This window comes from Alligator mississippiensis, chromosome 2 (genome assembly GCF_030867095.1).
Source record: "Alligator mississippiensis isolate rAllMis1 chromosome 2, rAllMis1, whole genome shotgun sequence".
NCBI lineage: Eukaryota > Metazoa > Chordata > Crocodylia > Alligatoridae > Alligator > Alligator mississippiensis.
Window position 1 is genome coordinate 5,623,201 of NC_081825.1, and position 26,907 is coordinate 5,650,107.

Here is a 26,907-nt window from a genome sequence, read left to right on the forward strand (position 1 = left end):
TATTCAGGTAGCTGATTTACCAATTCAGAAGCTATTCCCTAGAGAGCCTTCCCAGAAATGTTAGCATTCATTTGCAAACTTCTGATTTAATTAAAGAAGAACTTAGACCTTCAAACATTATCTCAGCAGGAAAATCCATAATTAGTTTCACAATTTTTCTCAAGGAACTTTCCCGTGATTTGTCTGAAACCTGGAGAAGGGCTCCATAAATCTATCATAATTTCCTAGCATTTCCAGCTCAAGCATTAGAGATGTTGTGTGGGCAGATTTAATAGGTTCTTTCTAGCTTCCTGCTGAGGATAAGGATTGCATAACGTGTGAGTCAAGATACAGGGCTGGAATCTGTCACTGAAACGCTTGTTGGAGTAACATTATCAGATGTCAGTTGGAATGTCAATAAATAGCAAGGCTTTGTAGGCATGGTATCAGCATGTATCCTTGGGTCACTGGGAAAATACCTAAAGGATGCTCTTCTGCATATGATCAAGGGTCAGTGTTTCTCACCCCTTCAGTGTGGGACATGAGGCCTCACCTAATCATGTGATTTTAGTTAAATCCAATAATATTTGCCCTTGTATAACTCCTTCTGTCCAACAAAGCTGAAGTTTTAAAAACAGCATTCATGTTAGGAAGATAATTGTCTTCCCAATGTTAGTAAGGGGAACTGAGACAGGGATTAATGAAGTGTCTTGCTTACATCTACATACTGACTTCTTAATAAAACTGAGAGTAAAACCTAGAGGTTTTGGCACCAGTCCTGCGTTGCGATCACCAGCCTACACCACTGCAAGTGTACAGCGGACACTCTTTAATTTGTAGTGGACATTTTTTTTCATGTATAGCCTACAATGCTTTTTTTCCCTACATGTTTGAGTTATAAAGGAATAATGAGGGTAGACTTTCTTTTTCCCCCTACATGTTTGTGTTATATAGGAAAACTGAGTGTAGACTTTCTTTAGAGCAAACTTTCTGTCATGTTTTGTAATATGGAATAGTTCTCTTCCAATACAACCTATAGTACAATACAATACAATACAATACACTACAACCTACAATACAATCTCTTTCTCCAGCTCCTTTCTAACCTAGCAGTTTCTGTACGAATGCCTGTCTTCTCCAGGTCAGCTAATGTTTTCTCACATCAACTTTTTTACTGACGTCCAGCTAGATTATTGCATTTATTACAAGAAAAGCAGTCAAAGAAAGGTATCAGTCTAGTCTGGCACTATCTTGGGTAAACCCGTGTTGTGTTTTATCCAATTTTCATTGCTTTCATTCAAAAAATGTTTACACTGTTGGGGTCACACCTCTGTGCTTACTCAGGCAATTTTTTAGTTATTTTTAAATATAGGTAGCATATTTGCTACTTTCCAGTGCTATGGTACCAGGCAGGAGTTGATTGACTTGAGTGCATTAAGAACTTATCTGGTCATTTCCAATTCCATACCTCATTCTCATTAGCTATTCTGCCTTTGCCCCCATGTTCTACTTCTCTTTCCTGAACTGTACAGACACATCATTACCTGTGCTCATCATGGTTGTTATTTCACTGGGTTTCTCTTATCCTTATAATATCTGGTTTCATGTCCTATACTAGGATTTCAAATGCCTCTATTTTATTTCCCAGGGTAATGACAAGTCTTTCAGTAACTTCTGATTGACAATATTCAGTTCCCTACCTGAATTAAATACAGTTCTTCAATACCTATTGCCCACCTATCTTCTTTTTTTATATGGCATCAGATATCAGCTTCCAAACTGATGAGCCACTGTCTGGTATTATCACTCACTGTGCCGATTCCATCTACCCCGTTCGGGCATTTGTAAAGACTGCAGCTTTCGATTAAATGCTGTGCTGTTTCTTGGGCACTGCATTCATATAAGGGGCTGTCCAAGATGTTCATCTTGTGAAGTGTTGTTTTGAAGCATCCATATCCAGATCTCAGTCTGTTCAGCTTGACCCACACTTCTTTGTCCAGGTCATGCCCAGTGTGGGACTCATTTGGTGTTGGTATAAAACACGGTAGGAATAGGTTTGACCTTTCCCGGCAGTTGGCCCACTCCATTGCTGCCCATAGGTTTGGTTCGGCATCCCCAGGCTCCTCCAGGAGTTGGTTGGCTTCATGTAAAAACAGTTTATTCCTTTTAAGTCTCTTCAGCCTCCACCTGTTCAGGTCTTCAGTTAACAGCTGATGGAGCAGGTGATTTTCGTCATCTCTTGCTCCTATTGCCAGTAATGATGTTAGGGTTTGTCTTATATTTCTTAGTCTAATGCATGAGAGTACAGGAGTGCCTCTGCCAGGAGTCTCAGTACACTGTTCAGTACAATGTTAAGCTTTTTAGCATGACAACTTTTGGACAATTCTGCTGGGGCATATACTATTGCACGTGACATGGTTCTGAGCACTTTGAAGTTGGCACTCCATGTTGTGCTGGCTCAACATCTTAAGGCAGCTATCTGCGCAGATACTTTACTGATGACCTTTTGGATGTAATATTTATAGGTGAGGGAATGGTCTAATGTGATGCCTAGGTAGGCTGAGGTATGCTCATGAGGAAGGATGCGGTTGCCTACTCTGATATTCAGGGAGCTCCTGGCTCAAGGATTGTCCAGGTGGAAGAGTGACGATACTGATTTACTGATGCTCAACTTCGATTGCCACTTGTGGGAATAGTCAGCGGCAAGTTTCATGTCAGGACTCAGTGTCTTTTCCAGTTCTGCATGTCTATTCCTTGGGCTACTGTGATGACATTATCAGCCTACAGGTATCGCTTAGGTGCTGTATGCAGGAAGTCTGAGACATATACAGTGAAGAATATTGGTGCTAGCAAAGGCTAACTAACAAGAGAGCAAACCAATTAGAGGAACCTTCAGAAACCAAACGTCGATCAAGGCTACAATACACTTACAAATTGCCTAACTGAAACAGCTAAACTCTGTGTACTTAGAAGCTATAGAAGCCGTTATATACCATGCTGGGATGAACAATGCGAACCGTTCCTTAGCATCATGAAGCAATGCAATGACCTTGCACCTGTAAAAAAGAACTAAGGAACAAGTTGGCAACCACATAGAACAATATCAAACAGGAGAGATGGCTTACTACCATTGAAGGACTGGATACGGCCCACTTGAGCAAACAAGCATAGAGCACCATTAACTATCGTACAGGGAAAGAAACCAAAAAATGACCTTACTCTGTGTCAGCAAACTCCACTGTGAAAATACTGTGCAACAACAGCAAGTATAGTAACTCCAACAAGCAACACACAGAAGTGATTAGACATCTGACTTGTGAACAAGTTAAAACACCCAATGCCAACCTTCATTTAACCATCCCCATCCTTGATAATGAGTTTGATGCAGTCATTAAAGAGATCAAGACGGGCAAGGCTGCTGGACCAGATAAAATATTCCCAGAATTTGTTACTAAGCTTGGAACCACAATGAAAAGATGACTTCAGAAATTTATGTATAAATGTCTAGAAAGTAACAGACTTCCAAAAATCAGAAAAGCAGATGTCACTGATATCTTGAAACCCAATAAACCACCAAAGTGTTACCCCGTGGAGCGCATAATCTTGAATAAAATAGAGAACATCATTGATCCCCAGCTCCCAAAAGAACAATCTGGCTTTTGGAAAAAGCAGTGTACCATTGACCATGTTACATTACTTACATCTGACACAGAAAATGAATTTGAAATGAGGCAGAAAACAGGTGTGGTCTTTATTGACCTTACATCTGCCTATGACACTGTATGGCACCGAGGCCTCAAATACATAATGTGCTCTATGATACTTGACTGCAAGCTATGCACGTTCACCATGAACATAATTTCTAACAGATCATTCAAACCGACTACCAGCCAAGGAGAAGAAAAAAGGATACGAGCCCTGAAGAACGGACAGTGGTCAGTGCGAGTACCTATTATTCTCATCGACAGTACTACTATTTTACTCTTTACTGTCCATTTTTTTCATTCTCTGATATTCCTTTATCAATTTCCATATTCAGATTTTTTTCCTTTGTGCTAAACTAGGCATAGAGCTTGCACAAGTATCTCCTAACCTTCTTTCCTTATTGCTTAAGTGAAATCATTAGTGCAAATTAGCAAGTTCCCATTGTAAATTAAAATAAATGCATGATTTAAAATTCCAAATGCTATCACTTTCAGGTGGTAGGAGCTTTATGAAAGAAGTCAGACATATAGTCAAGACTGTATGCAAAGATTAAAGAATTAAAAATAGACTTTCAAAGCCAGATAAGATATTTGGATGTTTAATTCCGATTACTTTTAATGAGAATTATGCATTCGAGTTCCCTGGTGCATCTGACTTTCTTAGCTTATAAACTCAAATATTTTAGGTAAAAGTATAAATGAAAGTCAATTCCTTATTTTATTTACAAATCAGCATCTGGGTTTAAATGCACTGTGTCTTGTGCAACAGCTCAAGACTTCACAGCCCTGACAGGCAAAACTTTACTCTCCACAGCATTTTAGCAGGAATCTAATATCATCAGCAATTATAATAAAATATGGCTGTTATTACACATTCAGTTTGCAGTACTATCTAGAGTCCTGGCTTGGCTGAGGCTCTAATGTGTTAGGTACTGATATCAAGTGCCAGCCCTAGCCCCAAAGAGCTTACAGTTTATTTTTCAATTAAAGCAATCAGGAAATGATCTTCAAATACTTTCTCTTAAAAGGTGCTGGTAATTTCAGAGACTGCATGTACACTCTGTACCACTATTGATCTGATGCACTCATCAGTGCTTTTAATGCTTTGCACTAGTCTACCTGTAAAACTCCTGGAATAACCAGCTATTTAAGTCTGGTTTTCTCTGATACGCTCCTAATCAGAGTGCCACTTCTAAGCCTTTTACACTCTCCATTTCAAACACCTTTCCTGTTGCAAAGTTATTTAGAATATTACACCTAAGTCTACATAAACGTTAGAGAATGAATAAAGGACTTAAGCCGCTTCCTGCATGATGTGTAAGTGATGAACATTCAGACAACCTTCTCCCTTTCCTTCGTTCCTTATGAATTGCTCTTCTAAAAATAAAGGCTATGACAGTATTTCTGTATTAGATGACAAGAGAACGATTTCAGTCAATCACAGCACAGAAAAGAAAACGGCACCCTTCTTACACATGACATTTGAAACTTTTATTAGCACTTCAGCAGCAGGGATAGATTCTGCTTGTAATGCACCAGCATAAATCTGAAGTAACTCCACTCAAATCAAGTGAGGCATTCCTTATATGGAAAGCTTTAGTTTGCCCATAAGGTACAACTCTACACTGCCTATTCTTTATACAGGCCAGTGTAATTAATAGCAAAATATATTAGTAAATCCCCTGGGGGCATTTACTTTTTGAACCCACTCCAAAACAGTTATTCACTTAAGCCTCAGCCCCAATTTGGGCTATATGCGTAAGTGGGGATTTTTTTTAGCTACTTTACTGGCTAGGAAAAGACCAACAAATTTATATGTACTTGCTAGAAAGGTTCAAATATTAATTCAAGATATGAATTGACTCGTCAGTATTTTATAGTTGTATACTTCTTCTAAGGCATGTTGTCCTTTATATAACTTCATGGTTTTGATTTACCTTGTGTTTAATAATAATTGCTTGCACTTTACGCTAGGACCTCCACAAAAAATGAATGCATATGGCAATGGCAGGCAACTTTGACTAAGAGCAGATTAACTAAGTGAAGTAAGTTGGAGGGTCTGAGTTGGTTTTCTAGTTGACAACTGTATACGTGTCTTATACCAAAACCCACAACTGACATGTGGTGGAAAAAAAAAGGCAAGAATTCAATTAACATGGCATAGTAATAAAAGGTCTGATCCAAACCCCACTGAAATCAATGGAAAGTCTCCCATAGTCTTGGATTGCCCCGAAAACAATATTTCCACACCTGAAGGGGGTTCCTGTGGGTCAGGTTTGAAGGATGTTGGCGGAGGAGAATGGGTTGTAAAAGTTTTGTGGATTACAAGATGACTTCATTCTCCAAAGCTGTCAAGCTTTCATTGGTGATGTTATTTTTGGGGTTTGTGTTTAAATAATATGGTGTCATGCTGCGTACAAGGCACTCAATACCCACTTCACCACAAATAGGATTCAAAAGCAGTTTAATAGCATTTAATGTTAGCAGAGACTTCCTACACGGTTACTGCATTTCAACCAGATACTCCTATATTGAACCCAATAATTTGAGTTAGTCCAAAGCATTTCAGTCCTCAGAAGACTAAACTACTGAGTACGTAGGAGAGATGAGATGTCAACAAGGCTCAGTGCAAATTATTTAAATGAGATATAGGTAGAGATGATCCTAGCAGGAAGTCCATGCTCCTTCTGCAGCAGAAAACCAAAAAAAAAAAAAAAGGGAAGAAAACACCAAGGTCTCCATCAGTCTGATGTGGGGGGAAATTATTGCTCAGACTCAGACGATGTGATGACCATTAGCAAGTCAGAACACACCAGCTAAAACCATTCTCCACGCTCCTTTAGAGCACCGCTCCGTGCTGTCTCCAGCAGAGGCCGATTTGTGATGCTTCAGGGAAAGAGAAAAAAAGAAAAACCAGAAAACATCTGGCCAATTGTGCTTCAGGGGGTGAAGTCCTTCCTGACCCCTGCAGGCAATCAGCTGAAGCATGAGATTTGATTACAGTTGACATAAAACACTGCAAGTGTTATGATGACTTTGAGGGCAAGGCAGCTTTATGTTCGTTCCACAGAAGGAAGAGAATTAACAGGACATCCCAGACGCATGGGCTAAAAAGGACCCTCACAGCTGTTATAGCCAGACCTACTGCTCATGCAGATTGTAGGGTTTTTGCTTAGATTGGAGCATTTCCCTTTAGTAAGGTATTTAATCTAATTGTGAAGTATTCACCACCTCTCCCAGGAAGCTGTTCCAGTGTTTAATTGCCCTCATAGCTTGTGTGTACATAACACGGGATAGCTAGAAAATTGTGGCTGGTTCCATGGTGAGTTTGTCTAACCTCAGCTTCCAACTCTTGGACCTTGTTGCACTTTTGTTTGCAAGGCTAAAGACCTGCCCCACACAAGACACCTTTTCCCTCTGGCTGTGATGGTGTTGTGTGATGGCCTCACTTTAACAGTGCCGTCACCACAGCCAGCTAGTTAAAAAGCAGAGTTTTTCTATGAAAACAGTTATGAGATTGTTTGGGGCGGGGGTGGTTGAAACCCTGCCTGAATTTTGATCTGTTCGAGTCGGTGCATTGCATCAGGTTATTGAATACTTCAGGGGCAGATCTGGGGGGGTGCATTAATACAGCTGCATCCTCCTTTGATTCCTGCTCCACCCAAAGTTTGAAACCAAATGCCCGGCAGGAGCAGCAGCATTTCTATTCGGGCACCAGTAAGGGAAGTCTATTGACTTCATGGCTCGTTAAAATATACCTGATTCCTTCTAAACGCTTCTTGGCCTCTTGTGGGTTAAGATCAAGTGTCGCCACTGCGCTGGTCTGGTACCGGAACCGAAATGGATTTAAATGGCAGTGTGTAGGGGAAGGTGCACCCCGTCTCATGCACTGCAGACAGGATGCCCTACCAGTCTTGTAATTAGCTACCCACCGGCCAGTTTCCAGTGGGAGGATCTCAGCTACATGCTGACCTTATGGAAACGGGGGACTCCTCCCTAACTTGCTCCCGTGGCCTTTGGTTAAGGGCAAGTGAGACGTGGGGGCATCCAAACCCCAAGCCTCCGGGCTTTGGGGTACATGTAGGATGCCCGCGGATGGATTTGGAAGTATGTGAAATCCCATGCTGAAAAGTCGTCGGTGGAGGATACTTGCTGGTTTTAGCGCCACATACAGTGTTTGAGTGTTGCTCAACCGAGGATTCAGAATCGATTTGGCTCATTTGACCTGGAATACGAAAATTTTCCCGAACCCCCCCCAACCTTGATTCCTAATAAAGTCTTCATTGCACAAGCATTTCATGACCCCCACCCCTTTTAAAGGGCCGTTACGTTCCACTATCCAAACTCACCTTTCTTCTCCAATTCTGCCGTCCGTTCGCTGGTCCCGGCGACGCAGCTCCGATTGCACCGTCCCACGGAGCGACCGTAACTCGCTCCAAGGCACTGGTATTTGTTTCTACCTCCATCTTAAAATGACGAATACAGGCAGCCCTCGACTTACAACGTTTCGCGCTTACGACGTCTATAAATTGACACCCTATTTCAACTTTCTGAGGTCAGTTTCGACCTGACGACGCTCGATCCGACGCCACGCCACGCCGGCGAACAAGTTTGCCGCGCCGCTCGTCTCCCTGGAGAAGGTCTGTCCAAATTTCCTTTTACGAAAGCAGACGAGATGCCGGAAAACCCTGCACCCAGGACTCCTGAGACGACGTCTCCAGTCAGGACCCCTGCAAAAAGTCACCTCAGAGAAGTCTTTCCAAATCAATACAATTGCAATTTACAATATACATACATTCATGTAGCTATATCATTCATCTATAATTGATTGAGTATAAAATTTGGGGGTATTTTTGGTGAAAATTGAGTATCGGGCCTTGGTTCAGGAACCAACCCCCCCATTTATAACATTGTTTCTTATGAGAAAATCGGTTCCCAGTTATGAGGTTTCGACTTCAGACGCCGTTTTTGGGAATCAATTGTGTCGTAAGTCTGAGGGCTGCCTATATAGGCCTAGGCCCTTCGGGTATGAATCGAGCTTCCAGGGTTTTGTTTTTTCATAAAAACATGTTATATGGGATGATGCACCTCCCCGCCGGCACCCCCCCCCCCCAGCCCCTTTCAAAAGCCATGGAAACGTCTTAAAGCGCAGTTTGAAGAGGGAATTGCAGGCCGAGAAACCACCGGCCCCCTGTGAGGTATGGTTTGGGCGGGGATTTTTTATCTCGGGTTAGTGCACATCTAGGGGGCCTCATTACATGCGGGCAGGTGTCTGAAGGATGCCCCTGGCACTGTCTCCAGGTGGTGCGAGGCCTGTGTGGCCCAGGGGGCTGTCACACCATGAGGTGGGTGGGCGGCGCCATCTTGGACCAGACTCTGACGCAACCCGCCTCAGGCAGTTGGCCACGCCCCTTTTGCCATATCCGGGTCCGCTGCAAGCGAAGGCCCCCCCCCACGGCGCATGCGCTCCTCCTCCTCCTCCTCCTCCTCCTCCCCGCGTTGCTGACGCCACCTACGTCTGCGGCTCGCGCCGCCTGTGGCGCGCCGAACCAAGCCCCGCCCCCCGCGCGCGGCGAGTCCCTAGCAACGGGCCGGAGGGCGGTGGCCGCGCATGCGTAGGGGGGCCCGCCCGCCAGCCCGCCGCGTCTGCCCGCCCGCTCGGCGCTGCCCCGGGAGCGGAGCGGCATGGAGCACGGCCCCGGCCCCGGCCCCGTGAGTACGGCGGGGGGGCCCTCTCCCACCCACACCCCCACCCCCACCCCCTGCCGCTCCGCTTCCCGCTCCCGGCCCCGTGTTCCTTCGTGGATCTACTGCTCTGCTCTCTGCTCCCGGCCCTGTGCTCCTCACCTGGTTCACTGCTCTGCTTTCTGCTCCTCACCTGGTCCACTGCTCTGCTTTCTGCTCCCCGCCCTGTACTCCTAACCTGATCCACCGCTCTGCTTTCTGCTCCTAACCTGATCCGCTGCTCTGCTTTCTGCTCCTGGCCCTGTGCTCCTCACCTGGTCCACTGCTCTGCTTTCTGCTCCTCACCTGATCCACTGCTCTGCTTTCTGCTCCTCACCTGATCCACTGCTCTGCTTTTTGCTCCTCACCTGATCCGCTGCTCTGCTTTCTGCTCCTGGCCCTGTGCTCCTAACCTGATCCACTGCTCTGCTTTTTGTTCCCGGCTCTGCGCTCCCCACCTGATCTCCTCTGCTTCCTACCCGGTGCTCCCCACCTGCTCTACTGCTCTGCTTTCTGCTCCGTGTCCTACAAGCTGCTGCCCTGCCTGATCTGTCGCGTGCCGCACGCGCAGGTTGCCCGTCCGTCTCCGCCCCGGGGGCCCGGGAGCCCGGGCGGTGCTGCCTCTGGCACAGATGGTCCCTGGGTGCGACGTTGCTGGGCACGTCGGAGGCACCGCGCTCGAGGCTGCGCTTGCCACGGTGCCGGACGGGGGTCTACGGAGGGGGCTGAGAAGCACCCGACAATTTGGGGGCACCTGGTTTGGGATGCGAGTAGCCCCGTCCCATGCACGACACCCCACAAAGCCCCCAGGCCCTTTGCAACATCAGGGAATCGGGTGAGACTTTCCAGCTTGGGCACCCACAGCAGGCGCCAGGGGAAACTGGGGTGTGTCGGGAGAACAGGGGCGTACTTGCGTGGGACTCTTATAGCAGGCCAGTCCAAAAGAAATCTACTTCCCTGTTAAAAAAGTAAATAGCACCTAACACCGTTTTAGTCGAAAGGACTTGTCAAATCTGTTTTTATTGTTTGTTTACTTTTTTTTGTGCATTATTTTCAGGTTGCAAATTGCAAAGTTGCAAATAATTGTCCTAACTGCTAGGTGGATTCTCCGTCCCAGCTGACTCGGGTCCTGGTTTTTGCAGTCTTTAAGCATGTATTCATCTATAATGACACGAGTCAGTGCAGGATCAGGACCTTAGTGCTTGGCTTGTAGAGACTTTTGGAGGCGGTTGAATTGCAAGCTTGTAATGTTAGTTTGTGTAACTTTTGAAGCTCAGCTTGCTGATGGATGTGTCTTTCGCATCAGTCCCGATGGAAAGGTGAAGGGGAGGCAGGAACGAGCATTCGCTCAAATAAAGAAGATTAAGTAGGAAGAAACTGTTTTTCTTTAAGTGCAAATGGTATAAAAAGGGAAAGACGTTAAAAACAGTGGAAAACTTTTGTCTCTTTAATACAAGACTGAGGTGAGCAACCTAAGACATTATAGGCTTGCTTTGTTGTATAAAAGGCGGTGAACTTAAGTGGGTCACTATTTGTTCATGGTTGGGTAAGGATTTGAAAGAAGCCTTTGGAGGTTTTTGAGCAGGAATCGGGATAGGCAGCTCTGGTTACGTGTTTGAAACTGGTAGCATTAAAGTCCCGGGCGCTTGTGTGCGTTACATTTGCCTGTTTCTGGAACAAGTAGCAGGGGAAGAAGTAGGTTGCTGCTGCATGGAGGCAAATGCGCAGTTCTAGCGACCTGTAGCTTTGTCGCAGGAACGAGGGTAGCAGTTACACCAGAGATCAGCACTAGGGTTTCATGAAAACCATGCTATATTTTATAATTGGGTATCAGAATAGGTGAACTTAGATTAATAACAGCAGCGATCCGTTCTCTAGACCGGTGGTTCTGAACCTTTTTCAGTCGACATACCCCTTGTTCTCAGAGTGAGACTTCACGTACCCCCTTTCAATTGTCAAGATGTGTTTTTAGGCCCTTCGACCTGTGTTAGACAATGTATGACATATATCTTGTGTACCCCCTGGGGGTACATGTACCCCTGGTTCAGAACCGCTGCTGTAGACTGACAGCTCAGAGCTGAAGACCTGCAACAAATTCCTGGCTCTATTCCTGTTTGGGGTTTGTATTTCAGAAGTTGTTGCTCAATCTTATTCGAGGTTGCTGAGCACTTGAGAGTACCGAATAAAGCTTTTGGCCATGAAGGCATATTACAGCAGTCATCTTATAGGCGCCTACAGAGTCAAATAGACAAAATAATTCCTATTAGAATGAAAATTGATGTATAACTCTAACTATGGAAGCTACTTTTTGATTTTTTTTATTGTTTTAAGGTAGGAAATGTTGTGCTTTCAGTGGTTTGAATGTCTGTGGGTGGTGTGTGTAACTATACAGGTTTTCTTTCTGAGACCATATAAATGTTTGATGGATGTATTAAGGTGTTGGGGCCATAATCAGCATGTGCACAATACATCCTTTAGTATTTCACTTCACATGGGAGGCCTGTGTTAGCCTGAGATGTTTAACATGTGTTAATCGTGCTTAAGAATTGAGCATCCAGGTGTTCAAGCAGGGTTTGCATAATATTGTATTATAGCAACATTATGCTTTTGTTCAGCAAGGAGTATCTCCAGATGGGATTAAGTAACATGTTTTGAGTGACGGTTGGACGGCTCCACAGAGATAATAAGATCACTTGCAGTTCTGGGACTGGGACCTACAATTGACTGATTGTTGGTCCAAACCCCAGGGACGCGCAGGAGTCTCAAACTGCCTCTGGTGCAGTGCTGGGGCTGAAATGGAAAAAAAGCTGCTTGTCGGTCCCAGCCCTGGGACCACATCGGAGTCGCTACCTGGCTCTGGTGCAATCGGCTGACGGTCAGTCCCAGCCCAGCGGCACCAGAGAGTTGATTCAGGACTCCGGTGTGGTGCGGGGCCAGGACGGACAAGCATCTGATGGTCGGTCTCAACCGTGGGACCACACTGGAGTCTCCAACCAGCTCGGATCCCGGGGTGCTGGTGGGATCCAGCAGCAGGGGCAGCATCTTCTCCAAGGGCTGTGCCTCCCTCCTCCTGCATCTTCTCCAAGGGTTTTGCCTCCCTCCTCCTGCATCTTCTCCAAGGGTTTTGCCTCCCTCCTCCTGCATCTTCTCCAAGGGCTTTGCCTCCCTCCTCCTGCATCTTCTCCAAGGGCTTTGCCTCCCTCCTCCTGCATCTTCTCCAAGGGCTATGCCTCCCTCTTCCTGCTGCCAGTGGCAGAGACCCAGCCTGGGAGATGGCGCTGCCCCTGCTGCTGGATCCCATCAGTGCCTCAGGATCACAGCTGGCTGGAGACTCCAGTGTGTGCCCATGGTTAAGGCTGGCAATGTGTGTGTGACTGCTAAGAACAGGTTGTAACTCTTGGTAACATTTGCTGTGCTATAAATATGTGACAAGACCCTCATGCAGATACTCTGATTTGTCCTGATCGTGAAAGATCCCACCATATTTTTACAGGAGTAATAGTAATAATAACATCTTCCTACATATGTAGTGTTTACCTCACTTAGCTGTATCCATCATGCCAAAAGCAAAAAACGAAGAGGAAATGCTAGTACCCATGAAGTAAACATTTCATTTTTAAAAATAAATCAAACTCTTGCACTTGAGTGTGACAAGCAATAGCAGTTAGTCTGTGTTTTTTTTGGGGGAGATGACGCATTGTACAGATGGGTGATCTTTAACCCTGCACCTGAACAAACAGTGGGAGTTCTGCTATTGATTTCGATAAGAACAGAACCTAATTACTTAATGTTTTTCAATTCACTTCATAAATGGGCTTAATGCTGGGCTTCTATCTAGGCAAAAATCAAATCACATTAAAAAGTATCCTGCAGTTTCAGTTGGATGGGGTATCCTTTATTTTCTCCTTTAGATTTTCTACAAATAGCAATTTTCATCATGTGTGTATGGGCAAATCATCACGTGTACAAGTGCCTGTAGTGTCAGTACAGGGGTGGGTAAATTCTGGCCCGCAATGGACTGCATTTCCCGGCAGCCTGCAAGTCCGGCCCATGTGGATAATTGCCTTTTTGCCGACCCCTGCTGCAGACTGATTCTGGCTATGTGCAAAGTTTAAATTGCTGTGTTGCAGTGAGATGCAGCTACACCGATGTGGAGCCAAAGTGATTTATTTCTACGTATGTGCAATCTTTGCAATAATTTTGGCTGAAGGTTGCTCTGCTATCACTGTTTTGCCTTTCCGATGCAGACCTCTCAATCTTGGAGCGCTCTGTCATCTACCAGTTTGTGGAAGAGGAAGGATACACTCTCAGATGTTTCATGCAACCTGGAGAAATCTCTCCCTTTTTAGTCTTCTGGGGTGGCCCCATGTTTTGGGCAGCTTAATTGCTGGCCCTTTTCCATGTGCCTTCAGCAAAGAGGGGCTGTTGTCTTCTCCCCCCTTCGTCTATAAAGAATTTTGTCATGAGGGTTGCTGACTCCAAGTGGTGTGAGATCTGCACTGCACTACCTATATAATCACAATGTGCTGGGAAACCCCAGGCTTTGGCTTTTCTCCACTCAGTAGGTTTCCTGTATCCCAGAGGAAGCTCTGCAGTAATTTAGAAAATATGAGCAAATCCTTGTTTATAACAAATTTTGATTTATTAAATCATTAAATGAAATTATCACTAGGGGAATGCACAGTCTCTTTATGCTCAGCTCTGACTTGCTTCAGGCAACTATCAGGTTTAGTCCTCAAGGACAACTGCCTTTGATCATACTACAAATCATATTAGCGGAAGTGATTCACATGAGCTTATTCAGTGATCATCCAGCTTGACATACATGCATAAGTGTCTAATACAGTGTGAAAAGATGTGTGCGCACAGAAGGCTTGCAAAATTGCTCCTTCCCTTTTGGTGTGTTCAAATCTCATAGTGCTAAAACAACTGCTTGAAACTCGCATTTAACTAAATGTGCAGATGTGCGTGCTTTGAATAATCCGAATAAGGTTGCCATCAATCAATTCTTGTGTTGAACTCATTACTCCGTAACGTAAGTAAAGCAACGGGAATGATGTTAATACAATAACAGAACAAAAGATTTAGAGTTTATAAGCACTTGGAGAACAAGGTAACAACAGTTGATATAGATTTGTTATGAACAAATTGTGTCAAAATAACTAATTTCCATATTTAACCGGCCTTGAGGGTGAGAAGAGGAGAGTGTTTTGGATACCGTTGGACTCTGTCATGTGACCCTCATATGCAAATAAGGGAAATATAGTCGGCTTGTTTATCTGCTCTTTGGTATTCAAGTAGCTAAATGGGGGGTGGGGGGTTGCTCAGGGGCGTCTCCCGGGCCTCGTTCTGTTCAACAGCGTCATCGTTCACTTGGACGATGATACAGAAAAGGCATTTATTACATGTATGGGTGGCACTAAGTTGCTAGCACGTTGGAGGACGGGATCAGAATTCAAAGTGATCTTGACAAAGTGGAAAGAGGGTCTGAAACCAGCAAGGCGAAGTTCAGGAAAGACGGGCAAAATCCTAGAGAAGCAGCGAAGGCATGGGCGCAGCTCCACTCCAGCTGGAAGCTCCTTCTGTCTCCCAGCCAGGGAGCAGGGGGGCCGGGAGAAGGGATAGCGGCGTAGGCACAGGTCCCAACACGGGCACAGGCAACTTGCCCCTGTTACTGGTGCACCACCAAAGACTTACCCATCTTTTGCCAGACTGGAGCTGGGTTGTTTCTGCCCACAGCTTATAAAGGTTGCTGGCCCCTGGGCTAGACAACACTAGAGAAGAAGAGAATCTCAGGGTTATAATGCATCAAAAGCTAATCACGAGTCAACAGTTTGATGCAGAAAAAGCACCCTGACAAAGGGTGTTTATCCCCGAAACCTTGCAAAGAAGAATTTTTCCAGCTATTTGAGTTGGTCTAATAAAGGATATCGGATATAACCAAAGAACTGTGTCTGCCTATGTCCTTAGACCAGGGGTGGGCAAAATGCAGCCCGCCAGGCCATTCCATCTGGCCTGCGGGACCCCTAAAAAAATTTAGAAAATTAATATTGATACGCCCCTGGCTGCCTGTCATGTGGCCCTTGATGGCTTGCCAAAACTCAGTAAGCGGCCCTCCGCCCAAAATAATTGCCCGCCCCTGCCTTAGACCAACGTGGCTACAACCTATACCCCTGATCTCAACAGGAGACTTTTATTGAAGATGCAGAATGTAAATATTCCATTTTACTTGATTCTAGTGAAGTTTGAGCACTGGTACCAGGTTTTGGGCACCATACTTTAAAGGAAAAAATGTAGATAAACTGGAGTGAGCCTGCAGGAGAGCAGTGAAAGGACTGGAAGTTTAGGAAAGCCTGATACGCGAGGAGAGGCTGAAAGAACTGGGTTTATTATAGTTCAGGAAACAGAAGACTAAATTGGTGGGGAAGAGATGTAACGATAATCTTATGTAATACCATTGTAAAGAGGATGGTGGTTGCTCTCCGTGGTCCTTGCGAATGGAGCAAAAAGCAATTGGCTTAATTTGCAGGAAAGACTATTTAGGTTGGATATCAGGACAAACTCCCTAATTGTACCAGCAGCGAGGCACTGCAATAACCTCCCCAGTGATCTGTGGCAGCTCCTTCGCTGGAGGATGGTAAGAACGGCTAATCCAGGCACCTGGCAGGCTTGGCCAAGGTCGGTGGTACTCAATCTTCCTCGATTTGAGGCACCCCTTGGAAAATGTCAGCTCTTTGCTTTCACTTGTTTTTTGGACTTTGGAAAAATAACAGAGCTATTCTTTTCTTGCAAAGAATTCAGACTGCAATAAGCCAGACCGTTTTAGACACTGAATTCCTATTTGAAATCTCTGAGCGTATCTTGTGCATCCCATGTAGATGTTTGAACCATCTACCATTGCTAATATAACGTGGCAGACAAGGGTCTATGGGTAGATGTGATATCTTTTATTAGACCAACTAAATAGTTGGAAAAAATTGTTCTTTGCAAATTTTGGGGGACAAACGCTCTTCCTCAGGCATAAACCCTAATATTAAATGCCCTCTTTTACCCCCTTTAAAGGACCTCAGAACATCCCAAGGTACTTTGGTTAAGAATCATTAGTTTAAGCAAACTTATCAAGCCTCAGTAGAGGGAGATGTACAAGAACTAGATGATTTCCTAAGGTGCAGTTCAACCCCGTGTGTCTGAGAGTCCACCATCATCTTAATTGAGTTATAAACCATACAAGTCAATACCTTATTCAGTAATGCATTATTTTACTGAAATGAGAATGATTTTCAAACCGAAAATGGACCATTTGGTTTTTAACTTTCCAGACTTTTTTGTGTGTTCTTGAAATCATAACCGCAGTACTCTGCATTTATCATATGAGTAGTTCTGTTTAAATCTTGTTCCTACATGATGATTTTGATGGTGCGGGAGATCCACTTGTTTACTGTTTCACTCTTCACCTAGGGAGTTCATTTGGCCTGGATCCCTCTAGTTCTCCGTCACACATGGTAAATGATAGATGTTTGCCTCTCTATACACACAGCAACATCCAGTGAGAACTAACTTCCTGCACTGCTGGATGTCGAGGCAAAAAAAAATTGTTAGACTTCCTTCACTTGAGCTGAATTACACACAAACCATCAAAAATAATTATTCCAATTTAGCAAATGCGAGTTTATTTTCTTCTTGTGACTGTTTTGCATGCCGCAGCGAAGCTGAATCCTAGCCTAGTGCACATGGTGCTAATATCAAATGGCAGAGCTGCTTGATCATTTATATTCCTGCAGCATTGCTCTTTAATAGCTGCATTTAAAAAAAAAAAAACCAACACAAGACTGTGCCATTGCCTGTTTCTCTGGCTTTCTCCAGCTGCTAGCCCAGGAGGTTCTAGTTAATTAGCATTCTTTAAAGAGGCGTTGTTTTTTTGTTTGGCATTTATTAACACTATCAGTTTCTTTAAAAAGGAGAAAAAGAAGCTCGCCTTCAGCATTGCTAATACTTCGTAGAGATGCCAGTATGAAGAACGATACCTAATAATAAATGTGTGGCCTCCGCCACCTCGAGCTAAGATGTTTATGAGCTGAAAGTGTGGAATTAAGCTCGGTTGGTTCTTGAATGGGAGGCTTGCCAGGAAAAGCCTAACATTGTAGGAAGAAATATTGGTTCAGAAGATGACAGTGTTCCTTCTGAGCCAATATTGATTCAGAGTCTCAATGAGGATGATTTTTTTTTTCCCGTCTTCGACTAAAGTATTATATTTCAGTTTATGCCAAGCCATCCGATACTCCGAATTTCTGGTTCTCGGGGATTTATGACCTATTTGAAACTTCTGAACAGTGTTTGTTTTTTGAAACACCAACTGTGTCTGGATAGAAATATAGTTCTTGAGACCCTTGGCTGCTTTGCTTGCTGGTTACTCTCCGGCTACACCGAATAGCAGTAGTGATACTGAACAAAATAATGTCAAAGAATCACAGAAATGAAGGGCTGGAAGGGACCTCAAAAGATCACTGAGTCCAATCCCCCTGATCTGGGCAGGAATACTGCTGAGGTCAGATGATCCCAGCAAGGGGTCTGTTTGGTCTCTTGAGGACTTCCAAGGTTGGGACTGCACCTCCTTGGGAAGTCTAGTCCAGACTCTGGTCCCCTGTACCGTAAATAAGTTGTTCCTTACATCCAACCTGAAACCATCTTCTATTGCCCCAGCCCTGGGACCTGGGGACTTCTACGCCTTATCTATAACACAGCAGCCGTGAGTGTCCCGGGAGATAAGAGCTGAACACATCCAGCCCATCCAAGTCCACTGATACGCTTCAGACCTGGAAGTTAGCCAGTGAGGCTACTCTGCTTTGCCTCTAGTGCCTACCCTGAAGTCTTTGGTCCCTGGTGGGCCTTGTTTTTGGCATGAGCCTGGATCTGTGTCATGGGTGAACTACTGCACCTGGGGCATGTCAGTCCACTTGTACGGGTGGGACATACTCAGCCCCTTCTTCCCCATGACCCGTTGCTACAACAGTAGAGACAAGCTCTGAGGCTCTAGGAAAGGTGGACTGTCCAGCTTTTGGGGCATTTGGGTCCTCAAGCTGAATGAGCCAGGGGGGCTAAATGGTCCAGTAATCGGGAAGCTCTGGTGTCTCCGGTTCAGGGCAGTCCATATGGTGGTATGGGTTCAACTTCCTGCAGGGAGGTTGCAAAGAGGATGGAGCTGGACTGTTCTCAGTGTGGGCAGATGATAGGACAAGGAGCAATGGGCTCAAGCTGCAGCAAGGGAAGTTGAGGTTGGATATTAGGAAGGATTTTCTTACTAGGAGGGTAGTAAAGCACTGGAACAGGCTACCCAGAGAGGTGGTGCAATCTCTATCCTTGGAGGTTTTGTCTCCACGACTCAGCTTGGAAAACCATTCTGATGTTTCACGGTACTGAAAACCTTCTATTTTCCCGTCTGAATGTGTTTGCGATCTGTTCATGGCTGTTTGATCTGGAGCCAGTATGGTTCTCTAATTTAAATAGCTCTTCGTCTCTGCTATTAACTCTGCAGATTTGTTTACATAAAGTAATTGCATCCTCTCAACTTTCGCTTTGTTAAGCCGAACAAGGGAATCTCATACCTCTCCGAAGAATTGCATTCTTTCGGCCATCCTTGTTTTCCAAGGAGCATGGTGGGTTAGATGCACTGACACCTTTGTAAGGGAGGCGGGAAAAATCTTTGAAAAGTTCACAACGAGCTACAGAGGTGGCTCTGTCTCATCGTGGTCTTGATTTCTTTCTTCCTTGTTCAAATGCTTTCTTCAAAAGAATGCTTTGCAAAAAGGTCAGTGGCTTAGCCCCAAGAAGTGTCGCCAAAGGGATAACTGGAGATCTTAAACAATGAAATCTAAGTGGAAAAAAGTGGGAGAAGGAAATAAGACAGAAAGTGGGGAACTAACAAGACACAACAGTGACCTCCAGCAGCTATCACACGTGTTACTGATGCTCTCCCTTCCCTTCCTTTTCTGTATCTTTCCTATTGAGATGGGAGTGTTTCAGATTGTTTCATGATACAAGTCTTGATTTGTAAATCTCTATTCTCCAGCTCTCCACTGTGCAGGCACCTTCTCCTCTGATTTGTGATTTCATGATATCCCAGCGGCACATGCAGCAATTGCTTACATGGAAAGTCCTAATTAAGCAATTATTTTTTTCATATTTGAGTAGCTCAATGTAACACAGTATGTACTTTAGGTGAGAGGTTAGGTGCTGACATGGGACTTAGGCATCTAGCATGCATCTACATGTTTATTAACGCACTTTAGGTACTGCGCATTAAATGTAGTTCCTCTATTGTGAGGTACTAGAAAAAAGATGAATTAACTTACTTTAATGTGCATTCACTAAAGAGCATGTTTTTTTTGCAATGCTTTAATGCACATTCAAATAGGCTAATGCACGTTAAAGTGCACATGTAGATGCTTCCCTAAGTTCTGCCCGAGTTCCAGAATAATTCTGTTTGGTGGCTGTGCAACTTCTTGGACACTTAAAATCATAGAAAATTTGGGCTGGAAGGGCCCTCAGGAGGTCACATCTAGTCCAACCCTCTGCTCCAAGCAGGACCAGCCCCAGCTACATCATCCCAGACCTCCAGGGTATTGCAATCACTGAGTCATAGAAAATGAAGGTTGAAGGGACCTCAGGAGGTCACATCTAGTCCAACCCTCTGCTCCAAGAAGGACCAGCCCCGACTACATCATCCCAGCCAAGGCTTTGTCTAACCGGGTCTTAAACACCTCCAAGGATGGAGACTGCACCACCTCTCTGGGTAACCTGTTCCCGTGCTTCGCCACCCTCCTCGTGAGATGATTCTTCCTAATATCTAACCTAAACTTCCCTTGCTGCAACTGGAGGCCCTTCTTTTTGGCCTGTGTCAAGGTGTGTAGGATCCAACCATGAGGCTTCTGTTTCTGAGCATAAACTGGAAGTGATCTAGTTTGAGCACCTCTGCTTGAGTTCCTGGATGGGCTTGATCTCTGGGTTCCTAGGAGGGTGCTGATCTAAGCACAACAGCCTTGATTCAGTACAGCGTTGCATGCAGTGCACACTCGTGGTGGGTGGGGACCACTTTTGCATGACATAATGGTTGTCTAGAAAGTGCAAGGCTTGGTTCTAGGCCCGCTTCAGTCCGAGCGGAGTTAAACCCACCTTTTCCACATCTTAAGTGCCCTAACCGTTGGACTAGATAGCCTTGGGTGGGTGGATATGCCTTCCACTTCTCCTGTTGTAGCTGGCCTACTCCTTTGTCAGGGAAGTAAGTCCTGGGACCAGAGAACAGAACAAGCAGGAGGGGGCCCGACTCTAGCCCAGCGATAAAGGCAGGAGTAGGCAACCGTGAATCCTTTGGATTCTGGTGTCCACGTAGGAGGTCTAGTCAGATGCCTGCTGAATCCGCTTGTGGCTGACGAGCCCAATTGGAAAGCGAGACAGCTTGTTACCAGTTTGACAGATCCGTGTGTTGTCGGAGTTGGAGTCCAAGTTTACAGCACGCTGCTTGCTTCTTTCTCGCTTTGCTTCCATCCTCTGGACCAAAACCACTTCTTGTTGAGCTGCCTCCAATGCCAGATGTTCCCTCCATATCGGATGGGATTCTGCACGCTCTTCCCAGCATTGATGTTGAATGACTTGAGATCTTCTTCTGCGTTGATGTTGAATGACTTGAGATCATTTTTGCATGCATCCTGGTGCCGACGTAGAGGGTGACTCTGCTTTCTAGAGTCATCTCGAATCTCCTAGGTACAAAATACTCTGGGGGGATATGGTCTTCTCTCATTCCCCTGACCTGACTGGTCCATTTTAACCTCCTCTTCTTGATAGTGGTTTCTAAGTGTCTCAGTCCTGCATGCTCCAGTATTTCTGTGTTTGGTATTCTGTCTTCCTAGTTTATTTTCAGGATCTTACGCAGACAAGGAAGCTTTTCAGTCTCTTGATGAGCCTAGCTTCTGTCGTCCATGTTTTTGAACCGTAAAGCAGCGTCGATAGCACACAAGTCTCGAAGATTTGCATCTTCACTTTAGCTGATTGCTGTTATTCCATGCACGTTTCTGTAATGATGAACGCTGTCCCCTGGGAAAAGGGAGGGTCTCAGTTGTAGTTCCCGTTCCCAGGATGGTTTATGCAATTCAGTTTAAAGAGTCATTAGATAAAAACCACAAATGAATCTTGCAGGCATTAGGTGAGCGGCTTGGATCTGTCCCTTTGTTCTCTCTGAAAAGTTGAGCATACTTTTGTTTTCTGCTTCTTTCATCTCCCTTTGTTGACTGCCCTTTATTTATATGCTCCGCTGCTGTATCTCCAAGGCAGAAGAATAGGTCATTCCTTAGACTTTCAAATATGGGATGCCGCACAGTAGATTGGGGACTGGGAGTTAGGAGAACTGGTTTCTAACCCTGGCTCTTACTCGCACAGTATGATGTTGGGCATGTCATTTATCTTCTTTGAACCTAAGGTTTCTTGTTGCTAAAAAGAACATCTCTACCTCTCACGGGGTGCTGTGAAGCCGTGTAAAATGCTGAGAGCCTTGGATAGGAGGCCCAGTGAGTATTCATTATTGCTGTTGTCTTGATTCCCTCACCCATCAAGGTGCCTTTTTTAGTTAAAAGCTCTTAGATTATCCTCTTCCAGTATTGGGCATAATGACATGGTGATTAGGCTGCTCATAAAAAAAAAAAAAAAAAAGCGTAATTCACTGAGGTTTCACCACCATTTTCACGTCAATGTGGAAATGCCACGAACACTTTCTAGGTTTCGGTGCAAATGATACTATATCTGGTATTGGCCGATAGCGGCACAGGTTTCCATAGTGCATCCATGCCTGATTCAGCCTTGCTCTGTTTCTTTTGTGTTTTTTGGATTAGGCCAGCAGTGCTCAACCTTTTGGCCCCCTGGATCTAGCCGCACGCTGCCCACATCCTGCCGCGTGCAGGACCTGATCTGGGCAGCACTGCCTCTGCTCCACGCACCTGATCTAGCACACGGGGCCATGTGTCCACCCACGAGGCTCCGCCTGGGTCCAGAAATTTTCCAGTTGCAATGGCAATTAACACCACTGCCACTCCCCCAGCCCCAAATTTTCAGATCCCTGAGGAGCCCTGTGGCTTGATGACATGGCTTCACAGGCCAGGGGCTGAGCATCCCTGGATTAGGCTGTTCAGCATTCAAAGCTCTTCATTGGGGAGGGAATACAATGCGTCCTGCTAGAGTCAAGCGTTTAGGGGAGAATTTATTTTTTAGGGTTTTCAATTTTTGCTCCAAAAGGGCTCAGCTTGCAGTTCATTTTTCCCTTCTTTATTCTTTTTGTACTATTCTGTAGTCATTTTTCCTCAAAAGATTTTTCCAACTTCACTGCTTTCTCCAAATATAACTGATGTCAGCAAGAGTCTTTTCAAGGTCAGGACCAGCACCCTTATCGGTGTTAGTTTGCTTCTTGTAGTAAATGATTCCAGTAAAAATGAAGATATGGGAGACCTAAGTGTCTCATCTTTGTTAACATTGCTTTCTTTGCAGGGCGGGTAACGTGGTTATTATATGGCAAGTCCCTATGATGTTTTATGTGCATGTTTTTTAGCCGTATTTCTCAATCTGAAAATGATGTATCCCATTTATAGGTAGATAATGTAGGTAAGTCTTCAATGCCATTTCTTGCTTTATTGAAAAAGGGTTTCCGTCTCTAAGACAGCCAGGCTGGCAGGTTTCTAAATAATAAATTCACTTGGAAAATAATTTCACTAGAGGTTTAGGAGAGTAAATTTAAAGGGGGAATCATGAGCACCATTTTGTTGTTCAGTCATCTTTCTGTTCATTATATGCATATTTAACACATGCCCTCATTACCGATCCATTGTAATTTAATCTAGGACGCCCACCTAATTAGCCACACTTCATGTATCAGTATCTTTCACATTTAATCCTTCATTAATAGTCTTTACTAGATTGTTCGTGCCTCTTCATACTTTCCAGATTAGCCTCCTTAGGTCAGTGTGTGTCCTCTACTCAACCCTATTAATTTCCAGAGGGATTAATAAACCTGTCCGGGACTGAAGAAGTACATTACAAAACCAAACTGTAACCTTTTAAAAAAAATATAAATTTTAAATAAAAGGCCCTTATTTAATTATGAAACAGCCGCTGGAATATATTTTCATTCAAAGCTGCTGTAAAGTTGCCTGCAGAGCTTCTGCTTCTAAGGACTGATTAGCATGAAAAATGGGAACGAAAGGGATTTGGGAGGATGGTGCAACGCACACACGGCCCCTGTGCAAAGCCCAAGCAAACTGATGTGATATAGGGAGAAGGCGATACGTTGGGGAATAGGGAACGAGCACTACCTTCGACCCAACGGTGCCCATTTGCTACTTTGAGCATCTTGGCCGGAAGCAGGAGCTGTTACTATTGCAGACGCTGCTATTCAGAGATTTATAGCTGGCGGGTCCATCTAATGGCAGATTAAATGGGCCTCGTCCGGGTCTCCCCCCCCCAAATATTGTGTGTGTGTGTGTGCGTGTTATAACGAATGATCATGCAGCTTGGCTGGAATCGGCCTGTTCACCTGCTTTGCAGCTACTTTTCTCCTGTGCACTAGAGCACCTCCTGGCCTGTCCCCCTGCTTGCTAAGAGCATCCCTTGTTGCAGGATGGTGAAATAACGCTTTAGAGCAGCAGTTGCCAACCTTTTCAGCCCCTGGGCCAGTGACCCAGCTTGCCAGAGGCATGCGGGAGCTAGATCCTGGCTGTTGCCGCTGCTTCTTTCCCTCCTGCAGCATGGGGGAAGCCCCTTCCACTGAGTGCCAGTAAAGCCCCAGTTCGCAGGCTGGATCCAGCCCGTGGGCTGTCAGTTTTTCCAACTATTTAGTCAGTCTAATAAAAGATATTGCATCTACCCAAAGAACCTTGTTTGCCTAGACCAGGGATGAGCAAAATGGGCCTGCCAGGCCATTCTAGCTGGCCTGCGGGGCCCCTAAAAACTGTAGAAAATTAATATTTATCTGCCCCAGCTGCCTGTCATGAGGCCCTCGATGGCTTGCCAAAACTCAGTAAGTGGCCCGCCGCCTGAAACAATTGCCCGCCCCTTCCTTAGGCCAACACAGCTACCATCAACAACCCTGAAGCATGGAAGTTATCAATTTTAATTAATTAATTATCCTTGTTTTGAGCGACAAGCATGATTTTTCTTAGAAGCTGATTACCACTTGTGCATGCAACAGGTAGCCCAGCAGAGATTTTCCTAAATGATACCATATGCCTTTTGCAAACATAATGCTTTTAAACTGACTTTCATCAAGAGCTGGTTTCAAAGAAGAGATCCCTATGTTGTTCATGCACAACTGTTTAGCAGCGAAGTAAAGTCACACGATGCATTTCTTTTAGTGATCTTACTTTGTGGAAGACGCGAGGAAGGCGAACTGGGATGACGTTTTGACTCGATTGTTCCTCCAAGAGCTAAAATTTCTGAAATTAAGGCATGAAGTGTTTGTACCTGTGTGCGTGTGTATGTGATGTGGGCTTTCTTTTTTCCCTTTTTAAACTGCTACTAAAGAAATGTAGGTGTGTTGTGCTGGTAGCACTTCCCTCTTTGAAAGCAGCTGTTTGGCTGTGTTAAGGCATTGCACATTTTGGAGAAAAAAATACCTCCCCCACCATCATATTTACCGTTCTTAAGAGTGAAGTGCCCAGAGGGGTGAACTTTTCCATTTGTTCAGAGTCACTGGGTGCATCTGACCAAGGCCTTGTACATTGTTTTTACTAGTTTCTCAATACTGACCTAGGAAAGTATTACTAGAAGTGAGGGGATAGTTTTGCTATCCAGCCTTGGGCGTATCCATTGACACTAGTGACGAAGATGTCCATGAGTGTCAGTTTAATTGATGGTTTTTATGATGTGCACATCTGTCTAGTTGGATTAGATTTGAGATCCAGAGTTAGAATCACAGACAAGGAGGATTGGGAGGGACCTCAGGAGGTCACGTCTAGTCCAACCCCTGCTCCAAGCAGGACCATCCCCAACTAGACCATCCCCAACTAGATCATCCCAGTTAAGTTACATGGGCCACTAACCAGCCTTTGGATGGTAACTGTCTGCGGCATATTTGGGGGCTGGACCCGATGATCTCGCGAGGTCCCTTCCAGTCCTATTGTCTATGAGAATTTATGAAACAATCTAATGAATAACGTTAAAAAATTGTTCTTTAAAACATTGAACAGACTCTTTATTCCATCACTTACCATTGAAGCGTCAGATGTAAAGAATTTGGCAAACACATTGAAAAAAACGTGTGTGTGAAGTCGAAAGAAATTCCTGAATCAGCCACATAAGCAGGGAAAAAATAAATTCTATGTTAAAATGTTTCTGTTCCAGCAAGTACATAGCGTTATTACCTTGCGTAGGCAAGGAAATGTTCGTTTCATTTAAATACGAGAATCCTTTAAAGCTGATTTTTGTTTTACTGCTGCTTATCTTAATTTCCATTTGTTCATTTAAGCATCAGTTAAGCTAATATGAAGGTGCAAATTCATCTGAATTCTTAGTGATAAAATCTCAAATACCTGTTTAATTTCATGCATTTATCTTTGACACTAAAATATTCTGGAGCTGGGTCTATCATGGCTGTGCGTGACCTCCTGCGTTGGATACGGTAACCCTTTCCCTGAAATTTTTGCAGCTTTCTTTGAAAGAAGCAATATTTATGTGGTGAGATATTAGCTTTTTATTGAATCAGCTAGTATAGGTGAGAGCCATCAGCGATAACAAGCCTTCTTTCCTCTCATTGGAATACTGCGTACCATTGTAATTACCCATATTTCAGGGGAAAATTAATTCAAACAGAAACAGGTGGAGAAAAAAGCTTCAGGGTGGTTAGGGGTGGGGGAAGAGTCCTTTTTATATGAGGAGACCAAAAGATCTTGGCATGCTTAACCTAGGAAAAGGATACCTGATTGCTCTGTAAATATAGCACTGGACAAATACCCGGGAGGGGAAAGAATTGTTTTAAGATAAAGGCCAGTGTTGCCGTAAGGACAAATGGATATGAATTAGCCATGAGTTTAAGTTGGAAATTAAAAAAAAATAAACCCAACTTTCTATTAGATGTATGAAGTTCTGGACCAGTTTGAATTGGGGTAACGAGGCCAGACAATCTTATCATTTGTAAAATGGAGCTTGATAAATTTGTGAATGGGATTGTGATGTAGTTGCCTGTGAAAACAGGAGACCGGATTTTGAGTCCTTGTGTCCCTAAAAGTGCTGAAATTGCTGACTTCCCTCCAGGGCTGTGTGCAGTTGCTCTTCTCTCCCTTTATGCAGACAGAGGAACTAGGGAGAAGATGAGACCAGCATCAAGGTATGGCTTCACAGCTGGGGCAGGAACTCCACTTCGGCATTAGTTAGAAACTTTCTCCTTTGATACTGTTGACTAAGGCACCTTGATGGAGGGTATTCATTCCTTTGGGTCATCCTCTATCCCACCCATTTAACATAAATCTTA

The 26,907-nt window shown here is 44.5% G+C and overlaps 1 protein-coding gene and 1 long non-coding RNA gene across 7 annotated transcripts in view; one reads left to right on the forward strand and one right to left on the reverse strand.

Moving 5' to 3' along the window:
- Nucleotides 1-6,130: 6,130 nt before the first annotated feature.
- LOC132248465 (uncharacterized) lies at nt 6,131-9,081 on the reverse strand. Of its 2 annotated transcripts, XR_009459662.1 has the most exons (3): nt 8,942-9,081; nt 8,033-8,413; nt 6,131-6,569 (listed from the first exon to the last, which is right to left on the reverse strand). It is a non-coding gene; the product is annotated as an uncharacterized LOC132248465 (long non-coding RNA). The 2 variants fall into 2 exon arrangements; XR_009459661.1 differs by having other exon boundaries at nt 6,131-8,413.
- Nucleotides 9,082-9,312: 231 nt separating this feature from the next.
- The window catches only part of ALMS1 (ALMS1 centrosome and basal body associated protein), a 114,281-nt gene continuing 96,686 nt past the window's right edge, over nt 9,313-26,907 (forward strand). For all 5 annotated transcript variants that reach the window (XR_009459663.1, XR_009459664.1, XR_002092815.2 and 2 more), the window contains exon 1: nt 9,313-9,395. Coding sequence is in view for 2 of the 5 variants with exons in the window: in XM_019495663.2 (XP_019351208.2) it covers nt 9,369-9,395 (27 nt within the window). In the remaining 3 variants the exon portion in view is untranslated. The remainder of the gene's footprint in view (nt 9,396-26,907) is intronic.